The 23,084-nt window shown below is 36.5% G+C and overlaps 1 protein-coding gene across 2 annotated transcripts in view; it reads right to left on the minus strand.

Moving 5' to 3' along the window:
• Positions 1–473: 473 nt before the first annotated feature.
• The window catches only part of RAB11A (RAB11A, member RAS oncogene family), a 34,411-nt gene continuing 11,800 nt past the window's right edge, over positions 474–23,084 (minus strand). The window contains exons 2-5 of one of the 2 annotated variants that reach the window (XM_006886639.1): positions 17,480–17,675; positions 17,014–17,207; positions 14,029–14,109; positions 474–1,179 (exon numbers count right to left, since the gene is read on the minus strand). In XM_006886639.1, coding sequence (XP_006886701.1) covers positions 1,040–1,179; positions 14,029–14,109; positions 17,014–17,207; positions 17,480–17,675 — 611 coding nt within the window. In that variant the 3' untranslated portion in view covers positions 474–1,039. The remainder of the gene's footprint in view (positions 1,180–14,028; positions 14,110–17,013; positions 17,208–17,479; positions 17,676–23,084) is intronic. The other variant, XM_006886640.1, reaches the window with a different exon arrangement.

Here is a 23,084-nt window from a genome sequence, read left to right on the forward strand (position 1 = left end):
CTTTCATTGTACTCCTTAGACAAACTGAAACCAAAGACTTGACTATATTCCACAATGCACTGCAAAACTCAAATATCAACATAGTCAAGATTAAGTATCCATGCCTGTAATGGGTATGGTGATAAAAGCAGGGTGCATTTCATTTTTAAAACAAAAACAAACCAAACAAACATAAAAAATTTAAAAAGAAAAAACCCATTACTTCAAAAGTTGATACTACCAGCAGGAGTACGAAAATGCTGCAAAATCTGCTGTTTGGCTGTTAGATCAATTAAACGATGTTTGCTGCCTGCTTGTTAGAACAGTGGCACCTCGGATGGAATCCCACCATTCTCTCTAGTTCACAGCCTACCAAGCAGAATAATGTAATATATGGCCCCCATCACCATACTGCTACCCAAACCATAGAAATCCTTTGTGTTTATTAACATCATTCTTAACTTTTAAAGTGCCCTTCTTTTTAATCAGCTTCAATGCTTACAAAAATTAAAGAACAAAATTTACTAAACTACATTACCCTATTAAGGCATTTTTAGAAAATTACTTCCAGAATAATGAAAAAATTTCAAGCTTCAAAATCCTGCTAGCTTTATAGGGCAACTCTTAGATTTGTGGAGCTATACACCACACTAAGAGAAGAGTGCATTCCTTATAAGCTGCTCTGAGACAAAATAACAACTGATTTTTAAAGGTTTTAGTTTGATCTGATCAAGACCAATCAATAGGTCTGAGCTTTGAGTGTTCATGTTCTACTATGACCTACAGTGACAGGCTGCCATGATGAAAAGTAAACAATAATTGAGGAATCCAAACATTCAGTTTATTAACTAAGGCTAGTGAGGCCATAGCATGAAAAAGAGCTGCAGTCATTTGGGACAAGTGGATGATTTTATAAAGCTAAAATCAAAGACATAAGACATGGAAAAATTCATAAGTATAAGGAAGTAACAAAACACAAAGGTGACCACAAGAATTACAAATATATTTAAATCTCAGACCTGGGACTATACACAGCCTTCTAGGGGAGAAGAGAAACACTTTATATGTTCTGACAGCACTGCACCTTTGGCTTATTTTCAGTGGTTGGTGGAACATGAATAGGAACCACATTGTTGCTTGGAGACATGTCATTTTCACGTCTGTCTGACATTTGCTTCTGAGAAACAATGCGGTAGATCTCTGAAAAAGAAGAAAAAGCAGTATTTAGCGTGAATAAACTCATCAACAGATGGTTTTTTAAAAGTACAATTTAATGGTTAAAGGGAGGGGTGGGTAAAGGAAATGGGAAAGATCCAGTGTGAATAATAATGTATGCAAACTTAACTAAACCAGTATAAAATAAAAATTTTATTTTTTTTTAAAAGGAACCATAAGGTACATCTGGAGAAATGACTTATTTTAAGAGTACCAACAAACTGAACAGACAACCTATAAATTTAAAGTTTTACTTTAAAATAGTCACTGATTGCAACCACTGATTACAATGTTTCCTTCTGCCATACATATAGGCTGATTGGCAATGGAAAGAAAAGCAAATGTTTTTCCATTTCAGAGGGGAAAAGGTCCACCAAAGTTGATGAAATAAATTTTGGTTTAAAAGGTTGTACATAGCTTATAAGTCAAGATCTGAATTTAAAAAAAACATGAAGGTATTTCCAGTCTGCCCTTAACAAGAAGTCTACACTGATTCCCCCGCCCTTGGGAAAAAGAATAATTAATCCACAACATCACACACATTAGCTATTTTTCTAGGATATGAAGGGTCGAGCTCAACTTCACCAACAAGACAAAATCCAAAAGGACTCTTGGAAAGGAAGAAAGTTTGTTATGTGCTTGCCAGTGACCTTTTGAACTAAAATTTCATCAGTTACTCAAAACAAGCAATTTAATGCATTTTTACACATACGCTATTTTTTTTCAATCACCAAAGCTAATTATTTATACTTTTATGATTCTCCCACTAAACTCTATGAGGCCAAAAAAAAAAAATGTAGCTATCTTACTCACTGAAATATTTCCAAGATATTGCACATGTAGGTACTCAACTATCTCATGAATGTTGCTGGCTCTGCTTGCCATCGAATTCATTCCAATCATGGAGACGCCATGTGTGCAGAGTGGGACAGCTCACAGGACTCTCAAGGTTGTGGTCTCTCAGAAGCTGACATTCACATTTGTCTACCCAGGTACCTCTGGGTGGCTTCAAACTGTCAACTTTTTGGCTGTTAGTCTATCACTTTAACTGAAAAATACTATTACATTTCTTCTCAGATCTGTATTTGGTCATGTGTTATATTGCCTAAAAATCGTTCCCTCTGATACAACCAACTCAACCTGTTGCTCTTAAGTAGAAACCAACTTATAATAACAAGTTTTCAGCATCTAAAGCGAGTTTTCAGAGGCTGGAAATCACACAGGCAGAGACTGTCTCAAATATTTTGGACATGTCGTTGTCGTGTACCATTAAGTCAGAACTGACCCACTGCTGACCCTTTGGCAGGTTTTCTGAGGCAGTTAATCACACAGGAGGAGACTGCCCATCTTTCTCCCCTGGGGCAGATGGTGGATTTGAACTATGTGCCTTTGGGATTGCAGTGCAGCTTCTTGCCACTAGTTCACCAGAGATCCATGTGTTAGGAGAGGCTATTCCTTGGAAAGAGACATCATGCTAGGAAAGATGGAAGGTCAGAGAAGAAAATTAGATGGACTAGTACAGTATCTACAGCAATGAGCTCAAACATGTTAGGGATGATAAGGACGGCCAGGGCAGGTCAGGGTTCAGATCTTTTGTTCACAGAGTTGCTCTGAGTGGAATCGATGGCACTTATCAACAAAATGCATCTACCTCGCAGTATCTACTATCCTCAAGCAAAAACAAACAATTCAAAAGATATGGAAATTCCTAAAAGAATAAATTAACATGCCTCAAACTGGAGTGGGCAAAGTCTGATGCCAGGGACCTCTCCAGAGTGCTGAGGAGCAATGATGTCAGTCTAAAGACTAATGTGCACCTGATCCAGGCCATGGTCTTCACAATTACTTATGCATCAGAGAGCTGGACAATGACTAAGGATTACAGATGAAGTGTGGTGCTGCAAAAGAGTATTGAACATACCATGGACCTCCAGGAAAACAAATAGGTCTGTCTTAGAGAGGGTAAAACCAAGTTTCTCCTTGGAGCCAAGGATTCTGAAGCTCCACTTCATATACCTTGGGCACATGGCTAGGAAGGACCAATCCTTTGAGTAGGACATTATTCTTGGAGGGACAACACAGGAGAAGAGGATCCTGGATGAGATGGATTTAATGATAACTGGGCAATGGGATTAGGTGTGTTGGAGTCAGTGAGACTGATTCAGGAAAGGGTAGGCTTCAGAGCTGTTCACTATGAATCAAAGGTGACTCAACAATCCACTCAAACTCAAATCTTCCAGCTGCCCCAGAAGAGACAGATACAGAGTCTCCTCCTGTAAAGATTTAGAGCTTCAGAAACTCAATTTAGGGTCACCATGAGTCAGAGAAAACGACACAGTGGGCTTTCAGTTTAAGTTGAAAAGAGAAAAGTTTAGTCATTAATAGTAAAATATCAAAATAACTATAATTTATTTTCCAAATACTCAATGAAAAGGGGGAAAGTAAATGAGCACATGGGGAAAGCCATTTACAGAAACGGTAGCAACTGATGAGCCCAGATGAAAAGTATATGCGTATTCATTATATTATTTCTATAAAATTAAATATAAAGTTATGAGGTGAAAAGAGAAAGAACGGTATTTTGAAAATGCTCTTCGATGTACAGAAATTTTTTAGACCCTAAATTAAACTGTCATGCAACTCCATGTGTGCAGAGTAGAACTGGTCCATAGGGTTTTGAAGGTCACTGTGTCAGTCCATCAGTCAATCCAAAGTCAACCCACCATTTGCACCACCCAAATGGGAATCAATCTGATGGGCAAACAAATTCAAACTTAGAAAAAAATTTCTCTGAGATGATCAAGTGAAATTACTTGGCTAATAAGAAATCAACGCCTTTTCTTTTGGTGACATGAGTCCAAGTTTCCAGAGCAAATTGTTTTTTCATTTAACTATTCACTCACTTCCTTTGTATCATTAATTTTACAATAGTAATTAATTAATTAATTTTACATGTAATCACATCCTTCCATTTCCATTAAACCTTCCTCCTTCTTGTCTTCTGTACCACTGGGCAAGTAGTGCTTTTCTGACCTTAAATGGCTGGTTATTCTAAGAAGTGAATACCTCCCGAGGAAACTGATCCCTTATAGGCTTGTTTACTGTTTAGATGAAAGTTGAGCTAGAATGTCACTTTTGTTCCAGGTTACAAGGATGACTAGCGATCCAGTCTCTATTAGTCTAGTAAGCCTGACTTTTTAAATGTGTTTTAGTTGTTTTCCACAGTTTCTCCCCACTCTTTTATTGTGATCCCTCTGACAGTGGTCAGCAGTGGTCACTGGGCACCATCCAGTTCTTCCTGTCTCAGGGTCATGGACATTGAGGTTCACATAGCCCATTAGTCCAATGGACTGTTTTTATATATTTTGCTTGTCTGCCTTCTTCCTTGTTCTTGACAAGGAGGGACCAATAACTGCATCTTAGATGGTTGCTCAGAAGTTTTTCCTAGGTAGGACACTGAGTGTTGTCTCTGCACCATCTTTTAAAGTGATCTTATTATTAAGGGTTTAAAAGCTTATCAGATATGCATATTACATGTGTACAAGTGAAATGACGTATCTGAGATTGGCTATAAAGCAGTGAAAGTAGGTAGAAGAAAGGCTGATCAGAAGATGATTGAAGGCTATTACTGGCTATGCAAAAGTCGTGATATTACTCTACTTTTGGACATTTTCCATAACAAAAAGTTAATGAAAGTCTAAACATGAAGGTGGTTTCAGCTGCAGACTTAAAGACTGATGAACTGTAAACCCCATGACTCAACTTTCAAACAAAGTTAAAAATGTCATTGTATTTAAGTCAGGACCAAGTAACAACTCATCCCCTGCAGGTTTGAGGCTGTAAACTGCATGGGGGTGGTATTATCCATCTTTTTCCCTTAGCCTTCCAACTCCCTATGGACTACACCACCAGGTTAAACAGCTATAGATCACCAGGGAACAGCACACTCCTTGGAACAACCAATTATACAAGATTAAGAGAGGAGGGATAAAGCTCAAAAGGCATGAACAGACAAACAGGGACAATGGAAATGAGGAAGTGAGCGGCAGTGCTATTACATCTTACGAAGCATAAAGTATGTGAACTGCTGAATGGAAAACCAATTTGCTCTCTAAATGTTCACTCCAATGAGAATAAAAAGCTGAAGAAGAAACATATTAATTGAATTAGTACATTTTCTTTAAATTAAGAACTAATTTCCCTGAATTTGAACACAGCAAGCTATAGTCAACAGAATATGCTAACAGAAACTCTGACAGTATCTGTAATCTTGTTTTCTGAGAGAGGGTTTTAAAATTTGAGTTTGAGAAAAGTGAATAGTGAACTAAATCAAGAAGAAAAATGCAGATTAATAACTGTCGTTAGGTGCCCTCCAGTCGACAATGACTCATAGCGACCCCAAGAACAGTTCTGTACCTTGTCCTATCCTGCATGACGCATTATTACAGTCACTGTCTCAATTCATATTGTTTGTTGAGGGTCTTTCTCTGGCCCTCCAACTTTTCTTAGCATGATGTCTTTTTCCAAGGAGTGGTCCTTTCTTACAACTTGCCCAATATGAAAAAAATATTTTATTACTAAGTAGAGAAAAGGATTTTTTTTAAAAGTAAATATTATGGAATCTTAATTTAGAATCCTTTCATTGAAAGGTAATAGAAGGGGAGAGTTTCAAGGGTAAAAGGGAAGGAAACACATTCAATCAGGCTAATGGCCAAGAAATTAATATTATCAACAAATTACTGTTAAACTCTATTCTTTATGTTTTCTCTCGAATATCAAACTGAGTAGTTCTTCTTTTTAAAGTCTAATGATTAAACATGTGACTCTTAAAATTTTTAACTTCTTTACAAGTTGTTTTGAAGATTAACTGAGGGGACACCCCCCTCTCAAAGAGAGGGGAGGGGAAACCTACAGGTTCTTACATAAAAAGCTAGTATGTGCAATACTAGGAAAGAGGCAAAGGCAGACTTTTGAGAATACAGAGAGGTAAATAATTAAAGAGATCTCATTACAAAGCAAGAAATTTGAGCAGTGTTGTATAACTGCTTGTGATTACTGCATACTGTTCTTCAGAAATGGATTACTGCTGCATTTGCTCCAGTCACTAAAAAAAAATTACTGTTAATAAAAATGCCAGCAAACAAAAGGAACACATTATGCAGAAAATTAGGATGGAGAAAATTTTCTTCTAGGTAAAATATTTTACTTGATTTCATTATTTTATTAGTTATGGAACACAATAAGGCTCCATAAGTTATCTACTTAATTTCTTTTCTGGCTAGGCATGTTACTTTGGGAGTGAGGAGGAGAAAAAAACCCAAACACTTGATAAGAAAGTAGGAAGGAGGTACCTTCTAAGTGGTATCTGATTAGAGAAGGTTATTTAAGTAGGAAGGGGAAGGACTAGTTAATTGCTAAACCAGATCTAAGGATATCCCTCTCTCAAGGGCACCTTTTCCTTTGGAAGCAAAGGTATTTGATATACCAATTTCTGTGCAGTCACTTTTCAAGGTGACCAAAGAGTATGTAAAGCTAGGAAGAAAGGAAATTCTTACCATTCTTACATAATGTTCTCTTATAGGAAATTTAAATATAATGTAAAATATCAACATAAGGCAGTTTTCAATATAACTAGTTATATCTAAATAAAAAGAATATACTGTATTTTTACCCTAATAGAAATAGAGTTTGAAGTGAAAAATAACTGACCAAAATCTAAATGCTCCAAACTGGAAAACAAATATTTTGCTAGGTTTTTAAAAAATTTTTTAATCTCCTCCTTATTGTTTATTGCCTTCCTCTTCAATCAGAGTTAAAATTCTTTAACCCTTCCAAAAACGGTGAAAACTACAGAGACTTAAGATATTACACTACAATCTATGCTTCCTTCAATAACTAAGAATTTGGTAGGAACATTACATACTCCAAAGCTACAAAGTTACTTAAGTACAAAAAGTTAACAAGAAGTTAACAGCATGATCAATTTTAAATCTAATGGCAAATCTCAAGCTTTGAGCTACAAATTAATCCTATAATAAACTGGCAATGGATAAGAAGTTTCTCACATGCATAAAAACATTTGCTTTTTAAAAATAAAGAATTTTTTTAAAAATAAAAAGGTTGTTTTTTAAATTCTTTATTTCTCTCTTAAGCCTCAGGTTCACCTTTCAGGGCAAAATTAAAATATTTACCAATATTATATATAAATATTAATGTTAAATGGCAATGAGCCACAAGTGATTCATAAAATAAATACAGGCATAAGACCAAAATGGGATATAGTATAGGAAAAGACAGAATTTTGAGAGGCATGAAGAAATTTACAAAACAACTAGATTCCTATGATCACAGAATCACAGGACAGAATAGTTATCAAACTAAACTCAATATTAACTACTAAGATTCTGATAGATAGTTCTTCATTAAACCTATTGTTTACCATGCAAACTTTTGAAGGTCAAACAGTGCCATCTTTGAGAGATTGGCATGTATTTAAAGAGTTTTCACAATGCAAAACTCAAAGACACTACAATTAATTAATCTAATTTGACCCTTGCAATTTATAAAACTAGGGAGCTCTGGTGGCTTAGTGGCAAGAAGCTGAACTGCAATCCTGAAGGCACACAGTTTGAGGCCACCTGTCACTCTGCAGGAGAAGAATGAACAATCTCCTCCCATGTGCTTAAATGCCTCTGAAAACTCACCAGAGGGTCTGATATGGGCCAGTTCAGACTCAACAGTACACAACAACAACAATTTATAAAACTAGCATCTGGTGCAACCATTATGGAAGGCAGTATGGCGCTTTCTCAAAAAGTTGGAAATAGAAATACCATTTGATCCAGCAATTCCACTACTGGGAATACACCCTAAAGAGATTAGAACTGCCACCCAAGAATATATATGCACGCCCATGTTTATTGCTGCTTTGTTCACAATAGCAAAGAGCTGGAAACAACCCAAGTGCCCATCAACAAATGAATAGATAGAGGAGCTCTAGTAAATTCACACAATGGAATATTATGTTGCCTTAAAAAACAAGGAACTCACGAAATATTATACAAAATGAGTGACCCTGGAGGACATTATGCTGAGTGAAATATCTGTCACAAAAGCACAAATATTGCATAGTGCCACTGTTGTAAAGTGGGACTAACATGGAGTTGGGGGGAAACGAAGAGAGGATAAATAATGTATACTGGATTGAAATAGATGAGGGAGAGAACTGTTTAAGAGGAATATATGATTAGGTATTACTGTCATGACAAGAGTCCAGAATGAAAGCTGCATAGTGGAGTGGACTGGGGGCAGGGGGAACTGTCTAACAGTGAAAGAAATTTTTTACTTTTCAAAGAGAAAAGTGAACTAGAGGAAGGGATGGGCAGGGAGGAAAGTGTGCAACAATGAAAGAATGGAAATTCAAAGTCTGTAAACTTTCATTAAAATTTTAAAAGAGAGAGAGAAAACTAGCATCAACAACATTTTTTTTTACATATAATTGGTGTTCTGCGGTTGGTTTTTTTTTTAAATTGAAATTTTAATTTAAGTTCTCTCCCTCATCTGTTTCAATGCAGTATACATTATTTATCCCCTCTTAGTTTCCCTCCAACTCCGATGTCAGTGGCATGATGCAGTATTTGTCACTGTTTCTGAGATATTTCACTCAGCATAATATCCTCCAGGGTCACTCATTAAGTATAATATTTAATGAGTTCCTTGTTTTTTAATGCAGAATAGTACTTCATTGTGTGAATATACTAGAGCTTCTCTATCCATTCGTTTGTTGATGGGCACCTGGGTTGTTTCCAACTCTTTACTATTATGAACAAAGCAGCAAAAAAATATGGTGTGTGAATACAACATTTTATGTTGGGGAGTTGTCAAATTTGTGATTTTAAGAATGCCACAGAACTAGTTTAAAACAAACATTATCATTAATTTTGGAGTACTGCTTACATTTTCTTATAATTTTGCCTCAAAATTAAAAAGCTTTTTCTTTCACAAAACATCAACATACAAAGTAAATATTTTACCAAATAACTTTTACCATTTAAACCAGAATTAAGCTTAATGATATCACTGCTTCTTTGTTTTCTTCATTAACACATACTACCCACTGGTCTAGGGAATACCAGAGGAATGTCTATCTGTGTTTCATTGACTATGCAAAGGCATTTGACTGTGCAGATCGTAACAAACTACGGCTGACTCTGAGAAGAATGGGACTCCCAGAACACTTGATCATTCTAATGCAAAACTTATACTTGGACCAGGAGGCAGTCGTCAGAACAGAGCAAGGGAACACTGCATGGTTCAAAATTGGGAAAGGCGTACGCCAGGGATGCATCCTATCTCCATACCTTTTCAACCTATATGCGGAACAGATTATCCGGGAGGCTGGGCTCTATGAGGAGAAATGTGGGGTCAAGATTGGTGGATGATTTATCAACAATCTGCGTTATGCGGATGACACAACCCTGCTTGCTGAAACTGAAGAGGACCTGAAGCGCCTGCTGCAGAGTGTCAAGGACTGCAGCCTCCAATATGGATTGAGGCTCAATGTCAAGAAGACAAAGATTCTCACCACTGGACCAATTGGTAGCATCCATCAGGATGGATGGTGAAGAGATTGAGATTGTACACAGCTTTAGTTTGCTTGGCTCCATAGTCAACAGTCTTGGCACCAGCAGCCAGTAAATTAAAAGGCGCATTGCCATGGGAAAGTCTGCTGTTAGGGACCTCTCCAAAGTACTGAAGAGCAATGGTGTCTCTCTGGAGACTAAGGTGCGTCTGATACAGGCCATGGTCTTCGCAATCACTTGTTAGGTATCAGAGAGTTGGACAATGACCAAGGAGGATAGAAGGAGAATTGATGCCTTTGAGCTGTGGTGCTGGAGAAGAGTATTGAGAATACCATGGGCTGCTAGGAAAACAAACAGATCTGTCCTGGAAAGGGTTAAACCGGGTGGCTCCTTTGAGGCAAGGATTCTAAGACTCCATCTAACATACTTTGGATATGTTGTGAGGAGAGACCGGTCCTTGGAGAAGGACATCATGCTTGGGAGGGTGGAGGGACAGCGCAGGAGAGGAAGGCCCTCTAGGAGGTAGATTGATTCAGTGACTGAATCAGTGACTGGGATAATTGGGATGACAGTGTCAGAGACAATGTGACTGGCACAGGACAGAGCAGAGTTTAGGGCTGTTGTACATAGGGTCGCTAAGAGTCGCAAGCAACTCGACAGCACATAATAACAACAACAACAACAACCCACTGGTCTATAGGAAGGAGCAGATTCAGAACATAGTAGATGTCTGAACACTGACATTTGTGAAAACAACGCATTTATGAAACATGGAATTCTTGCTATACACAGTGCTTTCTAACTTCACAAACACTGAGGTTTATGCAAGAAGGGAAAGTAACACTGAGTACTGTTTTACTCTTAGATGCCTGTAAGTCCATCACAACTCATAACAATCCCCTGAACAATGGATCTGAACTCTCCCTAGCCTGTACCATCTTCATCATCTCTTAAGAAGCTCAAGTCCACTTTGTCAATCAACCCATCTTGCTGAGGGTCTTCCTCACTTTCTCTCCAACTTTCCCAGCATGATGACTTTTTCCAAGGACTGACACCTCCTGACAACATGCCCAAAGTAGATGTGACCAAGTTTCACCATCCTTGACTCTAGGGAGCACCCTGGCTGCACTTTCTCCAAGGTCAATTTGGCTTTGATAGGCCAGAAGATATTCAATACTCTTCTCCAATATTACAATTCAAAGGCATCAATTTTTCTTCTGTTATCCTTACTCACTGTTCAATTTTCAGATCCATAATCTTTTCTTCATCTATCATGATGTTGCATTGCTTCAGAGGTAAGATTTTTGTTTTCTTCATTTTGAGACGTGCAGTGTATTGGGTCTGTTTCTCAGAATGTAAGTTTCCAAGTCTCTTCTGACATTCTTTTTGGTCTTTTCTTTCTCCCTTATCTTTTTAATAACCTTTGAATCAGACAATCATTGATCTATTTTGTTAGGAAAGACAAACTGATGAGAAATGATGTTGCATTCATTGTCAAAGAAAAGATCTATTTTAAGATCTACTTTAAGATCTATCCTGAAGTACAAAGCTGTGAGTGATAGGATGCTATCCATCTGTATAATAAGACCTGTTACTACAACTACCACTCAAATTATACACACCTACCACTAGAAAAAAAAACAACAAAACTGATGAAGAAATTGAGGACTTCTATCAACTTTTCCAGTCTTTATAGAAATTGATGAAAAATGTAGGCAAGATGCATTATTAGTAACTGATGACTGGAATGCAAAAAGTTGGAAAAGAATTACTGGTAGCTGGACAATACAGACTTGGTAAGAGAAATGAGGCTGGCGATCATTGGTGGAACGTGGTAAAATCAATAATTTACTCATTGTAAATACTTTTCTAAAAAAGCACAAACAGTAACAACACATTGACTTCATCCTGTGGACTACACAGGAATCAGACTGCCTACATTTGTGAAAAGAGTTGAGGCAGAAGTTCTATATTAGCAGTAAAAATACGGCCAGGGGATAACTTGGAACAGACTCTCAATTACTCATGTGGAAGGTCAAACTGAGGCCTAAGAAAATGGAAACAAGTTCCTAAGAGCCAAAACACGATTCTGGGTCAGTTCCACCTGAATTTAAAAAGCATTTCAAGATTGGTTTGATGCATTGAACATTAAATGACTGAAGACCACATGAGCTGTGGGATGACAGTAAGGACATCAACCATGGAGAAAGCAAAAGGTCAATAGTGAATATAGAGAACGAAAGTGGTAGTGAATGAAATGAAAGTCCCCTATGCTCTTAAGCAACACTCATTAAGCCAGAACAGAGAAGAAAGCTGCCAGCTGTCTTGAGGAACAAAACAGCTCAATTACAAGTCTTTATCACTGTTAATTAGTTCATGTTAGTAAAACAGTTAAACTGAAGACAAAAGACAGACTTGGCTTCATTTTCAGTTAATATCAAAATAAATGAATTAGAATTATAGCAGAAGAGAATAACTAAAGTTTTTTCAAGTACAGTTTTCAGAAGTCTAAAGAAACTCAGAGATATTTAAGTTGATTCAGTGCATTCTAGGGAGTTCTGGTAGCCTAGTGGGAAAAAGCTCTGCTGAAACCCTAAAGTCACATGGTTCAAATTTACTAGCTGCTCTGTGATAGATGAACAGGCACTCTCCTCCTGTATGATTAAATGCCTCTGAAAACCCACTGAAGGGTCAGCTAAGGGTCAGTTCCAACTTGATGGTACTCAACAACAATAGTTCATTTCAGACTGTAAAACATTTAAGGATTAGGGAGGTTGAATGACTTTAGCTACAGAGATCAGGAGCGAAGTTGCAAAAATAAAAATCTATAGATGTAACAAGCAGAGGAGCTTGAGAGAGAACCCAAAATCAGGTTTCCAAGTCTATGGTCTTAACTCTAGGCTTTATTCTTAATATTTTTATAGTAAAGTTAGATGATGCCTAAGTTTAAAATCCGCTTACCTCTAAAACAAGTACTTTAGCAATGAATAAAAATCTTATAACATTACCTTCTACTGAAGACTCAATTCTTTCAACCAATTATCCATATAAACTTTTTAGAACCATTTCATATTGTTGTCGTTAGTTGCTATTGAGTCAACTAGGTGATTGACAGAAACCTTATTAACTACAGATCTGGACCGCCCTATCCTGTGCCATCCCCAACACCTCTAATATACCTGAGTCCATTCTTAAAGCCACTGTGTTGATCCATTTTGTTCACATAAGACTCTTCTATAATAAGACAGTATGCTAAAGATAAGAATTCCTAAAAATAATGTACAATTTAAAAATACTTAGAAACAATCCATAAAAATACTTGACTAAAAATAAATCATTGACTGATTTTCTCTAGCAGGTAACACCTGGTTCCATCTATCTACAATGTATCTTGGGAAAATTTAATTTCGGGGTTTTTAATTAAATTTTTAAAACTATATAACTATTTCTCCAAGTCTTTTCACAACAAATCAGACTTAAGAATTTCTTTTCTTCATTGAATTTATCTAATGAAAGCACAGTTAAGAGAAATTTTATACCAGTGACCATGAAGTATGAAATATATTTACTGAAGAAATAATAATAGAGGTCAACAAATTATTTTCAAAGTATTTTACCCCAAAGTAACCAATATACATTAGGATGACTGAAGCTCAACAGACTGCAACTAGTTTCATATTTCATATTCTAAATAACTTATAGGGAGTTCTGCCAACTCAAAAGCCATGCTGCTCCAGTGGTTCAAACCCAGAAGCAGCTTCACAGAAGAAAGATGGCCAGTCCCCTCTTGTGTGATTTACAGTCAAGGAAACCCAACAAAAGGTCAGCTGAGTTGGTTCTGACACCACGGCAAGTGAAAGTTGAAAGAGAAATAACTTCTGCTATTCTGGTTTGAAAGCAGAGTTAGATAAAAACAAAGCTCTCAATAAGGCAGACTGGCACAGTGACTCCATCAAGGGAACTGCGCCTGGGATTGTGATAATGGCAAGAAAATGGCAAAGTTTTCATTTGTTATTCACAAGACTGTCATGAATTGTAGTCAACTCAATGGCACCTACTACCACCAACAAACACCAACAAAGTAGCTTTCAAATGACAGTCATGCTCAGATGGTGTCATATATAGTTTCAGGTAGTTGTGGTTGTTTTAGTTTTTTAATTTAAAAAATTGATAGTTTTAAAATAAATTTTTTTTAAATTACCTTCCTAAAACTGAGAACTTCCAGTGGTACAATCTCAAACCCAATCCTTACCTGTTAGGATTGTTTGAAAAGCAGCTTCTACATTTGTAGAGTCTAAAGCAGATGTCTCAATGAACGATAAACCATTCTTTTCTGTAAGAGACACATAAACTTAAGTCACAACAAATACAAAGGGTATGACACTCAAGCACACAAAAGGAACTACACTTTCTTAAATAAAAAACTACCGGTGCCTCCTGGTCAGTAAGGGTATCATTACATCTCCAATTAGTTGATTTGTTAAAAATAACAGTCAAACATTTTCATTGATCTAGTTAAAATCAGTGCTTCTTACATCTATATTTTATCACTAGCACTATTAAAAACACAATAATGTAAAAAAAAGTCGTGAATTTATCAAATACCCAGCTATTTTCAACCCTTTACTATCTACTTACTACCTTCTCCTTATTAACTATATAATGTTTTGAACATGAGTATATTAAAATAAATTCTGTAATTTTATTATCTGAAATAAAGCTGTATCTTACAGGAGACATGAAGTTAACTGTTTGTACCAATTACAAATGCAAGGTCACAACTTTCATTTGTCAAGAATGTACAATGTTGCATTCTAGCATAATACCAGAATGGACTAGGGACTAGAGGCTGGTTGATAATTCTATAAAGCAAACGAAATATGGCTGCTAATCTTCTAGACTCCTACTCCACTTCCTGGGCCATTACTTTTCAGAACCACACAATGCACTTACATATGAAATACAGAGGCATACTGGAAAACAGGGAAGAAGCACAGGATAATATATTTAACCTACTGTTTATGACATTCAACTTTTTTGGCAACAAAGGTTCAAAATACAACAATGTTTTAATGACTCAATATTAAGCAAAGAACTATAGGTTTTTGTTTTTAGAAGTTGACAACTATGACTCACGGTCACCCTATGAACAACAGATCTGAACCCTATTGTATCCTGTGCTATCTTCCTCATCACTGACATACATTGACCCCAATGCTGCAGTCACCACGTCAATTCATCTCACTGAAGGTCTTTCTCTCTTTTGCTGGCCCTCCATCTTTCCAGCATGATACCCCTTTCCAGTGAAGAGTCCCTCCTAACAATGTGCCCAAAGTATGAGGGACGAAGCTTCATCATCCTTGCCTCTAGGTAGCATTCTGGTTGCACTTTCTCCAAGATATGTATGTTTGTTCTTTTGGCAGTCGATGAGATATTGCGTACTCTTCCAACACTACAACTCAAAGGTATCAATTCTTCTTCTGTCATCTTTATTCACTGTTCAGTTCTCAGATGCACAGCAAGTAATTCAAAGTTCATGGCCCGAATCAGGTGCACTTTAGTCCTCAAACTGGTATCATTGTTCCTCAATAATATGTAGAGGTCCCTGACTGCAGACCTTTCCAGTGCAATGGTCTCCTGCTCTCCTGACTGACTCTTGGTATCAACAGTGTTGACTGTGGAGCCAACTAGTGAATTCATTGACAGTTTCAATTTTTTCTCCTTATATCATAATGTGCCTATCAGCCAAGTGGTGAGGATTTTTATCTTCCTGATGTTGAGATGTAATCTGTATTGAAGGTTGCTGTTTTTGATCTGCTGTGTTTCAAGTCCTCCTCACTTTCAGTAAGCAAGATTGTGTCACCTACATAACACAGGTTGCTGATGAGTCTTCCTCCAATCCTAATAGCACAGTCTTAAAGAGTTCAGCTTCTTGAATAATTTGCTCAGTGAGTCAATAAATATGGGAAAAGGATACAGTCCTGATGCACATTCTTCTTGATTTTAAACCATGCAGTGTCCCCTTGCTCTGTTTAGACATCAGCTTCTTGGTCTAGCTAGATATAGGTTTTATATGAGCCTAATTAAGTGTTCAAGGACTGCAGCCTCCAATATGGATTGAGACTCAAAGTCAAGAAGACAAAGATTCTCACCACTGGACCAATTGGCAGCATCAGGATGGATAGTAAAGAGATTGAGATTATATACAGCTTTAGTTTGCTTGGCTCCACAGTCAACACTCTTGGCACCAGTAGCCAGGAAATTAAAAGGCGCATTGCCATGGGAAAGTCTGCTGTTAGGGACCTCTCCAAAGTACTGAAGAGCAATGGTGTCTCTCTGGAGACTAAGGTGCGTTTCATACAGGCCATGGCCTTCACAATCACTTGTTATGCATCGGAGAGTTGGACAATGACCAAGGAGGATAGAAGGAGAATTGATGCCTTTGAGCTGTGGTGCTGGAGAAGAGTAGTGAGAATACCATGGGCTGCTAGGAAAACAAACAGATTCGTCCTGGAAAGGGTTAAACCGGGTGGCTCCTTAGAGGCAAGGATTCTGAGGCTCCGTCTAACATACTTTGGACATGTTGTGAGGAGAGACCGGTCCTTGGAGAGGGACATCGTGCCTGGGAGGGTGGAGGGACAGCGCAGGAGGGGAAGGCCCTCTAGGAGGTGGATTGATTCAGTGACTGGGATAATTCGGATGGGAGTGTCAGAGACAGTGCGATTGGCACAGGACAGAGCAGAGTTTAGGGCTGTTGTACATAGGGTCACTATGAGTTGCAGGCAACTCAATGGCACATAACAACAACAACAACAACAACAACAACAATTAAGTGTTCAGGGATTCTCATTTTTCTCAATGTTAGTAATCACCATTTATTGTGATCCACACAGTCAAATGGCTATATATGGACATTCTTCTGGTATTCTCTGCTTTCAACCAATATTCACCTGACATCAGCAATCTTATTCCTAATGCCATACCCGCTTCCAAACCCAGCTGTTACTTCTGGCAATTCTCTGTCAATGTACTGTTCTAACCATTTTTTGATGATCTTCAGCAATACTTGGCTTGCATGTATGCATCACAAATTTTCCAAATAATTCTTTCTAAATATCTATTTATTATAACTTTTTACCCTAAATGGAAGAGTGTAATAAAAAAAATAGAAAAACAAAGCATAAGTAGGTATAAAATCTCCTGTCACTGAATACATATATATATATATATCACTAACCTGCAAAAGCTCTTGCTTCATCTGTAGGGACTGCCCTGAGATGGCGTAAATCACTCTTATTGCCCACAAGCATGATAACAATGTTACTATCAGCATGATCTCTCAGTTCTTTCAGCCATCGCTCTACATTTTCATATGTGAGATGTTTAGCGATGTCATAAACCAATAAGGCACCTACAGCTCCACGATAGTATCTGTAAAAAAAAGAAAACATATTTTTACTACTAGAAAACAACTATAAAATAAGATCCAAACACCAGAACAACTTAAAATACAAACCAAATATTTTTAAGAAGATCCACCTTATAAAGAAATGTCAAATTTTAATCTTAGAATTCTTAAAAGGAATTTTTTTCCCCCCATAAACCCCTCAAACTCACAAAACAGTACCTTTTCCATTACTAAAAGCCATCTAGTTCACTTGATGACAGCCTACTTCTAAGAACTTAAAAATTCTGAGACTTACGCTGATGTTATAGCTCGATACCGCTCTTGCCCTGCTGTGTCCCATATCTGTGCCTTTATTGTTTTTCCATCAACCTGGATGCTTCTTGTTGCAAACTCTACTCCAATGGTGCTCTTGCTTTCCAGATTAAACTCATTTCGAGTGAATCGAGACAGGAGATTACTCTTTCCAACACCAGAATCTCCAATAAGGACAACTGAAAAGACAAAGAACGCAATGTCAGAGGAGTGAAGCAAGCACTGTCAGAGCACTGTCTTACCAACATTACTATACCAACACTATACCAACATTACTACCTTAAAAGGTAATCCCTTAAAAGATAAATTGTCACCTAAATGGACAATCTGTGATATTAAATGTACCGGACATAAAGCAATATAGGATGTTACTAGATGGGGATGAATATGTGTTTCATCAGATTGGATGTGTGACCTTAGGGTTCACACCCAGGCAAACTGAAATACATTAAACATCTGAGGCACATCACCAGGCTTGCACATTTCATCTCCCAGATCATAGAAATGACAATAATCTTTTCCTTCTTAAGTGCATTTATCAGACTGGATTAGGGAGCTAGACTTAAAAAACAAACAAAAACACTGAGGACAAATACTGAGCTGAGAAGCTGACTAAATAATTCTACTTACACAAGGCACAGAGGATAAACACTTTCACTCATGACTTCAGGAGTTTTTAAAAAATAAGTTTTTATAATTGTTTTGATACTTCCTATGACTACTACAGGAGGCAATTTATTTGACAATTAAATACATAGGCTACTGTTCAACCCAAGCAACATTAAACTGAGAATTTTAAAAACATGGGGGAAATAGACAACTATGACAAGTTATTTTAAAACGTTTTCTATGTGCATTTAAGGAGGGAGGGAAATATGTTTTGAGGTTTAAAGAATCTGAGGTAGATAATTAACATTTCCCTTCATAAAAAATTTTATCAGCATTTCAGGAAAAACACTTATTCCTATTGTTGATTACTAATGCTTTGTCTTTTTGCTTAAACTCATGAAAAAAATTTAGACACTCAGAACTAGAAAATCAAGTGTGCAAAAATAACACAAAGCATAATAAAGAGACCAAGATTTGGCTGGAGAAGGAAAACATAGCTCTATGCACTCTGGTCAGAGGGCAAAGAGAGCCCATTATGCATTCCTTCCTGGGACAGGATATAAGCTGGCTTCCCAACAGTCTTGGCACAAGTATACAATCAAATGCATATCTTTCTGGCCACCTTATCAGCTGATTCAGCAAAAGCTCATCCAAGCAGCAGTGACTCCATGCAGCACAAAGAGATGTTAATTCTAAGGATATAATAAACTAACCACAGAATGTCAAAGATATTGTGGCAAACAGATACATTATATTAAATGCTTTTATTTGAGTACCAACAAAACCTGTCAAAGTCATGGAATAATGCATAAGAACAAAGCACTTTTTCATTTTCTAGGATAATTGCTTGATATGTTTACAAGGACTATGTTCTAAACATGAAATCAAACCCCCAATTTCAGTTACAGAGTCTATCAAGTATGCTTCTTAATACAGAAGGCTGGGTGTTCTCCTTAGGAAACCTACTTGGAATCACTTTTGGTCTCATGCTAGCACTGGGTACACTAAAACGTTCCAAATGTTACTTTATATTATGTTGCTAATTAAGTAGCCAACTCAAGACAGCCCCCTTTTTGTAGACACTAAATTCTGAGAGCCTTCCAACCTAAGCCTTATCTTCGAGCACTGTATCAGAACAATCCACTGGGCTCTCACTGACACCAGGGCTCTCTCCCTAGGCTGCCTTAGTCTGGAAGTTCCTCTGATGCTTGACTACCAAGAGTGACCTTGTTGGTATCTAAATACTGGTGGCTCAAGTTTCCTACATCATAGCAATGTACAAGCCACCACAGAAAAAGTGGTGGCTCCTTTGCTATCAATCAAAACTCAGGAGCCAGTCATTTAGTTTAAAACCAAAGAATGCATAAGTATATGTGTAAAACATGACAACAATTTTGGAAAATTAAGGAAAAAAACAAGCCAAAAAATTCAAAGACTCTCACATCTCACCCTCTCCCAGAAACTCCAGCAGTTTCAAGGTAAGATTTCTTCACTCTTGATCTACATTTTAACTAATGAAATTAATGTGATTATGAAGTTATCTTCAAATTCTTATGCCATCACACGGGTGATGGGATGTATTTTCCTCAACATGACCAATTATTAAAAATGGTACAATTACCAAGAAATAATTCAAGATTTATAATTTATGCTGACACAGCCCTGAGGATTGAAACAACAATGAATGCCTTATTCAGTACAAAATAGTTATCTCTAGACATGGACAATATTGCCAGAATTCAAAGTATCAATTTGTTAAAGAATTAGACACTAAATAACAACAAAAGATAAAAACAATGCTGCCAGAAGATGATGGAAAAGGACACAAAGATGTTCCACTTAGGATTATAAAAATTACCTAAACAAGATAGCATCTCCCGGATATGATTTAAAAAAACCAACAAACCCTCCAAATTTCTCCATTGACACAAATTTGAATCCTTTCTAGAAAAAAAAAGTTTCTCTCATTTAGATATTTGTTTTAAAAACTGTGAAATTACATACTTCTAGAAAGAAATTTGCAGCGACTTTGCAGTTTAGAAGTCACTGAGTAGTAATAGTAAAATAATTTATATGCTCATCTGCTAACAAAAGGCTGGTGGCTGGAATCTACCCAGAAGAATCTCAGAAGAAAGGTCTGGCAAAAGCAGCCATTGATAACACTGAAGCACAGTTTTTTTACTCTAACACCGAAGGATCACCAAGAGTCAGGACTGACTTGATGGGAACTGGTTGGTTCCTATGTTTTCCCTAACAGGTATCTAAGATTAGGGAGTTGTGTGGTGGCCTAGTGCTCAGTAGGTGCTCTGTCAACCCAAAGGCAAGTAATTAGAATATACTAGCTGCTCCACAGGAGAAAGATGGGCAATCTCCTCCCAAGCTATTTGTCACAGCAAACCTGCTCCAGCAAGCTGACCCTCCCGAGTCAACTTTCAGTCTGTTCCAACTGAATGGTACATAAAATTAACAACAGTATCTAGGTTAAAAGTATTTCCAGTTTAAAATCTTAGCTACATAAACAGCATTTATATACTAATTATTATAACCAAATTAAGCACTATCACGTAGATAGTAAACATCTAAAGATACAGCATTTCTAAAACAACCTGACAATACTTATCACCACTTAGTTAAACTCATCTAGTGAATTAAAGTTCCATCTCTAATTGTTTTGTTCATAACTTTTGTTAACTAATAGGCAGCTAAATGCCATAAAAGTAAAACCTCTGTATAAATTGTCTATGCTGTACAAATTGTCTATGATTTCACACAAATTTCTGTCTCTACAATGACATTTAGTTTTCTAATCTTTCTTGCTGACAAAATAACTGGACTAAAAGTTAATTTTTAAAAAATCAATAGCATAGAGAAAAGCAATATAAAATATGAGCTTGCTCAGATATTGTAATTAATTAACTACATTAATCAGTAGTAATTAATATTATAAAAGAAAATGTATATATACGAATGAAAACCCAACAGCGTATATAAGTTTTCATTCAAATTTTTAAAAATTTAAGTAATAATAAAATAGAATTGATGTCAAAGAAACAAAAAAACCCCAAAGTATATCCGGCCTAACAGATAAGCACCTGACAAAATAATTCTTTTCATACTGGTATGCATAAATGAAAATGCAGATATTTCCAATTTTTCAACTATATCATAGTCCAATCTCATCTAAAGAGTCTTTAAAATAAAACGCCTTCAATAAGGCTGGTGTCTAGACAAGTTTTTCTAGATTCAGCAGTATCCTAATTGCTCAACCAAAAGTTGTTAAAGAAAAATTACTAAGGTGCAAGACAGCAAAGTTCTTACCAGCTTTTCTGTTGACAATCAGCTGATGGTTAATTACTACTGACCTTTGTGAAATTGAAAAAATGCTGTAAGTGATTATATATCCAGATCATTTCAGAAAATATGCCTTCAATTAAACTGATGTCTACATTTATTTGTAGACAGAATTTATGATTGATGTTTACTTCACTTAGGTGCTCCACAGGGCCTAAATAGGTTGTGCATAAATGCTTGCATGATGAAGGTTTTTAAAACAAACCAAAAAAAATCAAGTTTCAAAAATAAATTCTCTCACTATCATCACAAGAAAATGTCACTATCAAAATCAACTGAAGATTAATGCTCAAGAACGAATTAATATTTTAGAATAACTGTCATGTTCTCCTCCCATCAAATTCCCATTTGGATCACTCCATCCTTTCTTAATCAAACTCTCCCTTCATTTTCCACTGGTTAAAGTTACAAACTGTCTTCTAATTCTGTACTTTGTTTGCCAGGTAGACTTTCTTGCACAAATACAAGCTGTAGATACAATGAAAATCTGGCCAATTAGTACTGAAGCTTGGGGCAGGGGAAGTGATTCATATCCTGCAAGAGTTTTTAAAAAGTGAAAATCCGTATTAGCAGATTTTTTTTTAATAGCAAAACGTGCAACAGAATGAAACTAACTCATGGAAACATAATATATGTCAGAAGTTCCTACTTTTGAGGTTATTTACTAATATTTAAATGTTCATACATTTATGATTTAAGGTTTAAAAACTGAAAATAACCACATTAATTTATTATTACCATTAATTGAGTCCTCACAGAGCTAAAAATTCACAATCAATCCTATTTAATCTTTAAAACAATCCTACAGGGTCATATTTTCCTCTTTATAGACCAGGAAACTGAGGTTCAAAAATGTTAACTTTGCTGAGGTCACAGAGCAAATACAAGACCTGAATCAAAATTTGAATCAAAGTGTATTATTCCAAAGCCCTCAATCATTGTTAGATGGGTTGTCTACTTGCAAAAAATATTTTGACAAGTTTAAATCCCTTAAACCAACCAAAGATAAAATTCAGTTTTAAAAAATAAACAGCTTTCTAGAGCCAACATTCAAATTACAAATCAAACAAGAAAACTACTCTGAACAAAATAATATATTTCATTCTGAATTACTTCCTTCTCAGGTAGTTTACATTCACACTGTCATTGTTCTTTATTTAGAAAGCAAACCTACCTTCCATGACTAAACCTCAAAGTTTCCAGGGACTCAAAATAATTTCACATCACTTCAGGTAACTCCAGCAAACACTACAGAAACCATCTAGATGTCCTTTTAATATCTGTAAGATGCATTAAGTAGCTGCCTTTCCATAAGGGGCTAAGGGCAAACACTGAAGTTGAGTATCTCATGTAACAGCATACTTTGACTAAAAGGAATTAAGTGATAAACAGGGTAAATAACACCAGCCACTTCAATAAGATTTCCAAAGTACTGGTAAAACAAAGAAATGTTTTCTGCCTTGTTTAGTCAATCATTTCTAGCACATAACAGCAAAGTTACCAACAGTTGCTGTGCTTGACACTCTTTAAACTCCACCCTGTACTATAAAGCTTTAATAGCAATGGCTTCTTCCTCCCTGCTAATGATCTTTGTTCAGCTCATTACTGATGGCTGCCCTTCTAATTCA

The sequence above is a fragment of the Elephantulus edwardii genome, unplaced genomic scaffold (genome assembly GCF_000299155.1).
Source record: "Elephantulus edwardii isolate Elephantulus edwardi_28Jun2011 unplaced genomic scaffold, EleEdw1.0 scaffold00050, whole genome shotgun sequence".
Lineage (NCBI taxonomy): Eukaryota > Metazoa > Chordata > Mammalia > Macroscelidea > Macroscelididae > Elephantulus > Elephantulus edwardii.